This window comes from Carya illinoinensis, chromosome 6 (assembly GCF_018687715.1).
Source record: "Carya illinoinensis cultivar Pawnee chromosome 6, C.illinoinensisPawnee_v1, whole genome shotgun sequence".
NCBI classification, from domain to species: Eukaryota; Viridiplantae; Streptophyta; class Magnoliopsida; order Fagales; family Juglandaceae; genus Carya; species Carya illinoinensis.
This window is the reverse complement of record NC_056757.1, coordinates 362647-369997: the sequence shown is the minus strand read 5'-3', so window position 1 is coordinate 369997 and position 7351 is coordinate 362647. Positions and strand designations below refer to the sequence as shown.

The window sequence follows — 7351 nt, the reverse complement described above, 5'->3', positions numbered from 1 at the left end:
GCCTGTATTGAATGTTACAAACCCCCTAACCTGGATGAGATAGTGCAGGATTCTGATAGACAGGTTAACACAGCTACTAAAACTACTAAAAGACCTGGAGGGCACAACATGTCGACAAGGAAGAAACTAAAAACTACCATGATGTTGGTAGATGAAAACATGAGTGAAGAGGCAGAGGCTGGAGAACAGCTCTGCCCAATAAAATGAAGTGCATCAGTTGGAACTGCCGTGGGCTTGGGAACCCACGGGGAGTTCGAGCACTTCGTGACTTGGTCAGGAAGGAAGTTCCCATGGTTTTGTTTCTACAAGAAACAAAACTACATGTTACTAAAATGGAATCTGTGAGAAGAAAGGTGGGGTATGAGTGTTGTTTTGCAATAAGTAGTGAAGGGAGGAGTGGGGGGTTGGCAATTTTGTGGCAAAAGGAAACTAAACTTAGTATACAAAGCTTCTCAAAGAACCATATAGATGCTAGGATCTATAGTGAAGAGGCTGATAGATAGTGGCATTTTACTAGTGTGTATGGCCATCCAGAAACTGAACTGAGGCAGGAAATGTGGAGTATGATTAAAACCTTGAGGGGAGTAAAACTGATCCTTGGTTGGTATGTGGGGATTTTAATGAGGTGCTATGTTGGCAGGAGAAGAGGGGTGGCAAAGGTAGACCTGAACGACAAATGAAAGCATTCAAACAGCTTATAGATGACTGCTACTTAATTGACTTGGGGTATGAGGGACATCCATTCACTTGGTTCAATGGAAGTGAAGCCCAACACTCTGTCAGTGAAAGGCTTGATAGATATTTAGCAAATCAAAAGTGGCTAGATTGTTTCCAGAATTATACAGTTGTGCATAGGATGGCAGCCTACTTTGACCACCTCCCAATTATCTTATATTCAAGCAATGAAAAGATAAGTACAAGAGGCAAGCTGTTTAGGTTCGAGGCCATGTGGGCTGAGGATGAGGACTGTGAGAGAGTTGTAGCTAACTCATGGAAGGGCAAAACAGGTGATAACCCCATGAACAGTTTCAACAAGTTGAGGCCTGTTCTCAAAGCTTAACACGCTGGAACAAGATCAAGTTTGGAAATGTGCAGAAGAAGATAGAACAAGCCAGGGACCACTTACAGCAGGTGCAGGATAGAGACCCCTACCATACCCAAGTGGAAGTGCACCAAGAGGCACGAAACCAGCTGCAAATTTGGTTGGAAAGGGAGGAGATTTATGGCACCAGAGAGCTAAGTCACTATGGCTGCAAGGGGGTGATCAGAATACTAAGTTCTTTCACCAAAAGGCTTCCTTGAGAAGATCTAAAAAGTGGATGAAGGGTTTAAAGGATGAATCAGGTGAAGGGCAAGCTGGACAAGGGAGGGATGCAGTGATCATGAACTATTTTCAAATTCTATTTTCAGTAACTTCTCAGAGTCCTAACTTAGAATTCTTAGCTGGCATGGAGGGCAGGAGATGAATAAGGACCTGTTGAAAGAATTCAAGAGAAAAGAAGTAAAGGCTGCTCTGGACCAAATGCACCCTACTAAGGCACCTGGACCTGATGGCTTCTCTCCTATATTCTATCAGAAGTACTGGCATTTAGTTGGGAAGTCCACGACTGATGATGTGATGCAGGCCTTACAAAGTGGTACCCTCCCACCTACCATCAACCATACTTTCATCACTCTAATCCTAAAGAAGAAGAAGCCTGAAAAGATAACTGAATTCAGGCCAATTAGCCTATGTAATGTGGTATACAAACTGATTTCAAAGGTCCTGGCTAATAGACTCAAACCAATCCTGAATCAAGTTATTTCAAGCTCCCAAAGTGCTTTTGTCCCTGGAAGGTTAATTAGTGATAATGTGCTGGTGGCATATGAGGTGATCTATTTTCTGAGAAACAGAAGACAAGGAAAGGAAGGCTACATGTCTATTAAACTAGATATTAGCAAGACCTATGATAGGCTTGAATGGGGGTAGTTGGAGGTAGTGATGAGTAGAATAGGGTTTCACCCTAGGTGGACTCAACTAGTCATGATGTGTGTCAAGACAGTTTCTTTCTCAGTTTTAATAAATGGAGAACCAAAGGGCCCTATCCATCCCACTTGAGGTATAAGGCAAGGAGACCCCTGTCTCCTTACCTATTTCTTATAGGAACTGAAGGCCTAATAAGTCTCTTGAAACAAGCAGAGCTATCCAGGAGTATAGCTGGGGTCAGAATATGTAGAGGGGTACCAAGGATCTCGCATTTGTTGTTTGCAGATGACAGTGTACTTTTCTGCAAAGCCACTAGGACAGAGAACAACCACATACAGCAGCTACTTGAGCAGTATGAAGAGGCTTCAGGGCAAAAAGTAAACAAAGACAAAACTTCCATGATCTTCAGCAGGAATGTAGACTCTAACCAACAGCAGGACTTAATGAACTTGTGGGGGGTCCAACACTTTCAGCAATACGATAAATACCTGGGACTACCTCCCCTAGTGGGTAGATCAAAGACAAGAGCCTTTTCAGACATCAAGTACAAGGTATGGACTAAGCTAGTTGTTGTCTTAGGGGGGTAAGGAAATATTGATAAAGGTAGTGGCACTCTCCATCCCAACCTACACTATGAGCTGCTTTAAACTACCAGGAAGCCTATGTCATGAGTTGGAACAAATGATGGCACGTTTTTGGTGGGGACAGAAATAGGAAGAACACAAAATCCATTGGGTAAGCTGGACCAAGATGTGTGATCATAAGTAGGTTGGAGGACTAGGTTTCAAAGACTTGAGGACCTTTCATGATGCCCTTCTTGCCAAGCAAGGGTGGAGAACCATGCAAGAACCAACTACCTTGATCCATAAAGTCTTCAAAGCAAGGTATTTCCCAAATGAGGACTTTCTTAAGGCCAAACTAGGATTCAATCCTAGCTTTGCATGGAAGGGGATTTGGGAAGCAAAAAAATTATTGACTCTAGGCAGTAAGTGAAGAGTGGGATCAAGACAGACAATTAAAGTATGGGAAGACAATTGGATACCTGGGCACCCCCCCTCTGGGCAGAAATGAAGTAACTACAACAGCCTATGACCACAATGCAACAATCGATAGCCTAATGGACCCTCAAACTAAGTGGTGGGATGTGGAAAAGATCAGGACCTTACTACCTACACGAGCAACAGATGAAGTTATTAAAATAGTGCTAAGCAGCAGCACACCAGAAGACAAGATAATCTGGGACCCTGAATCTCATGGTAAGTTTACAGTAAAGAGTGCATATCGGGTCTTCAAAGAGGCAACACAGAACAAGATGGCCAGTGAGGGTTCAAGAAGCATGGGGAGGCAAAAGCTGTGGAAAGATCTATGGAGCCTGAAGATCCCAACCAAAATCAAGATTTTTGCATGGAAGGCCTGTAAAGAAAGCCTGCCAACAAAGCATAACCTGATGCTAAGAAAGGTTCTAAGTGAAGACATGTGTAAGATGTGCAACACAGAAACTGAGGATGTAGCTCATGCTCTGTGCTTCTACCCTTCAGTAAGAGAGGCTTGGGAAAAACAGTTACTTGTTATCTTCAACTCTAACCTACCAAAGATGTATGGGGATATAGCTGGGTTCATCAGTGGTCTACAACGGAAAGATCAGTTAGAGTTATTCTTCCTAGTCTCTTGGAGCTACTAGTATAGACGAAATGTTTCAACTTTTGAAGACAAATTCATTCGTATTGAGCAGGCCATAGCTCATGCCCTGGCTGTCCAGCATGTTTATAAAGCAACCCGTGGCCAACCTTTGAAGGCTGTGAGACACCACTGCCGTTGGGAATTCCCCCCACCATGAGTCTTCAAGTTGAATGTGGATGGGGCCACCCTCCTGAACCAACACAGTGCCTGCATTGGGGCCATCTTGAGAGACAGTAAAGGAGAAGTGTTAATAGCAGCAAGTAAGAAGGAACATGAAGTCAGGGATGCAACAAGTATTGAGATGCTTGCAATTTTTAGGGAACTACAGTTGACTGCTACCTGGGAATTCAACACCTCATCATAGAAAGCGATGCACTGACCCTAGTTCAGGAGCTGCAGAACCCAGAACCCTCAATGGCCATGGTTGGGAACGTGGTCAAGGACACTAAAGAGCTTATGAGTCTCTTCCATATGTGTGAAGTTAGGTATACTATGAGGTCGTGTAATGAAGCAGCACACAAGCTTGCAAGACATGCTTGGCATGTAAGTAATATTAGCCTGTGGTGGGGATCTAACTTGTAGAATATCTTTTTACAGTTCATCGTGTTTCGCGCTTTATTTTAATAGAATGCAACAAACGAGGTAAGTTAGCTTCTAACTTACTATCAGTTTACTATGTATGTATGATGGGTAAGGGAATTACAATTTATGTATGTATGTTATCATATATTTCATGCCATGCCACGTCATTACATGTTTATATGTTATGCATGATTTATTATGTCATGAATATTTATCTGTTACACAATCTATTCTGTCATGTATTGCTCTATGTTATAAATATGCCATGTTAAGTATGCCACATGTTACATGTATGTCATATCATGAAATATTCACCATTGCAAGTATGCCATGTTAAGTAAAGAAGTCAGATCAAGTTTATGTTAAGTCAAGTTTCAGATCACATTCATGCTAAGTTAATCATGTCAATCACGACCCTAAGTGTTAGGATGGGGTAATATTCTAATGGAACTCCTTTGTTCACACTGGAGTGTCTAAATAGGTGTGAAATTCCCTAGGTTGACGAAGTACAGTCAACAGGTTGCGAATGAGGCCTAACTAGCTAGTCACTGGAGAGCGCCGGGCACTAACGCCAATGGAGCCTTATTTTATTTTACGTCTGTTCATAGCAAGTGTGGCACAAACAATTCATGAAGCCACAACAATTGTGGAGCATACACTACGTGAGACACAACAATTGTGACAGGTAGAATACGTGGGGCTACAACAACTGTGGAGTATGTATTAATGCACTCACAGCTGGTGTAGATACCTGTGTTGTGATGCGATAATCGGCAGGGACACAAGACTCAAGGGGACCCGTTTAGCACCCATATGGTCACGTTATTAATTAAGTCTATTGAACAAGATTCCAAGTTCATGTCAATGAGATAAGAATAAGCAATCATGGTGACCTCACGAGATAAGAATAAGTTTCAGATCAAGTTCATGTTATGTTATGTTCATGTTCACGTTAAGTTTTAAGTTCATGTTTATATCATGTTATGTTCATATTTATGTTATGTTTAAATTCATGTTCATGTCATGTTATATTCACATATATCTTATCTTCAAGTTCACGTTCATGTTATGTTATGTTCATATTTACATTATGTCTCAAGTTTACATTTATGTCATGTTATGCTCAGGTTTATGTTAAATTCAAGCTCATGTTTATGTTATGTATGTTTGTTGCCCAGATGACTAACACAAGAAGGGAGTGAATTGAGTTGTTTTAAAAAAAAATAACAATTATAAATCAAATATACAATATAAAATATAAAAAAAAAATACAAAACAACAATAAATATAAAGAGTAAGGGTAAAAGAGAAGCAAACTCAGTATGTTAATGAGGTTCGGCCCCACTGCCTACGTCCTCGCCTCAAGTTACCCCTTGAGGATCCCCAAATTCATTATTCAATCTCCTTCAGGTGGAGATAGAAACCTATTACACCTTTGAACAACACCACTACAAATGATCCATGTAGAACACCATCTACACTTGCAATCACCTTACACGTGGTGATTCAACTATTCCCTGTGTAGAACACTTTCTACACACACAAGAGTTATACACACTCTTTTACTGATACAAGAGCTGATAGTTATCAGAAAACACTCATCAATGAGTGAAATAAGAACAATACAGCGCAAACTATATTTCTCTCAAAATGAACAAGGATTAAGGCTCAATGCTTAGAGAAGAGAGAATGAAAGGTTTGAATGAATGTTGTATGCTCTTGATGTTGTTAATGTGAAGCTCTCAAATGATCTATTTATAGGCATATGAGACTTCATATTCAAATTTAAAAAGATTCACATGTCAAAGACAACATCATTCACTTTTTCAAAAAATTCAAATAAAATGTTCTTCCTTTCCAATTGCAACATTTATTTTTTAAAAACTTCAAACCTAATCTTTTACTTTGGCATATGACAAAAGGAGCACACTTTACTTTTCAAAAAATTCAAATCTAATCTTTTTACTTTTTGCATATAACAAAAGAAGCACACTTTACTTTTCAAATTTTTCAAACAAAACCATCTACCTTTTGCACAAGTCAAAAAAAGCATCAATCACTTTTGAAAATATTCAAATAAAATATGCACATGTGAAAGATGACAATCAATCATCTTTCAAAATTTTTAAATTTAATTTTTAAATTGTACCACTAAGATATCTAAGAATGCGCGTAACTGCAATTAAATGTGATTCTTTTGGAGATGATTGAAAGCGTGCACACAAGCACACACTAAACTTAATATCTGGTCTACTAGCTGTCAAATATAATAAGCTACCAATCATACATCGATATACCCTCGAGTCAACTGACTTACCGGTTTCATCTTTATCAAGTTTAGTTGATGAGCTCATTGGTGTTCCAATTTCCTTAGCACCTTCCATCCCAAACTTCTTCAGTAATTCCTTAATATATTTTGATTGATGAATGTCCCACTTTTTGCTTGCTTAATTTGTAATCCGAGAAAGAATGTAAGTTCTCTCATCATGCTCATTTGAATTTCTTCCTGCATAGTCTTAGCAAAAACTTAGCACATATTTTCATTAGTAGCACCGAATATTATATCATCAACATAAATCTGAATCAAAAGAATATCATCATTTTCATATTTAATGAAAAGAGTTGTGTGTTGTGTCAATTTTTCCTCTTGAAAAACCTTTTTCAATCAAGAAACCACTGAGTCTCTCGTACCAAGCTCTATGAGCTTATTTGAGTCCATATAGTGCTTTTGTGAGTTTGAAACATGATTTGAGGAAATATGATTTTCAAAACCTAGAGGTTGCTCAACATATACCTCTTCATTTATAAAAGCATTTAAGAAAGCACTTTTAACATCCATTTGAAAAAGTTTGAAATCTTTATAACAAGCATATGCAAATAGTATTCGGATAGCTTCTAATCTTGCGACGGGTGCATATGTCTCATCATAATCGATTCCTTCTTCTTGATTGAAACCTTGGGCTACAAGTCGAGCCTTATTTCTAGTAATGACTCCGGACTCATCTTTCTTGTTTCTAAAAACCCATTTTGTTCCAATAATAGTATGATTTTTGGGTCTAGGAACAAGTGTCTAAACATCATTTCTTTCAAATTGATTCAACTCTTCTTGCATAGCTAGAATTC

The 7351-nt window shown here is 39.2% G+C and overlaps 1 protein-coding gene across 1 annotated transcript; it reads left to right on the top strand.

Annotated features, from left to right (window-relative positions):
* Positions 1–332: 332 nt before the first annotated feature.
* On the top strand, positions 333–1060 carry LOC122313601. Its single transcript, XM_043128749.1, has 2 exons — positions 333–341; positions 641–1060. Exons 1-2 carry the CDS (start codon positions 333–335, stop codon positions 1058–1060), a joined length of 429 nt encoding a protein of 142 aa, XP_042984683.1.
* The last annotated feature ends 6291 nt before the right edge of the window (positions 1061–7351 follow it).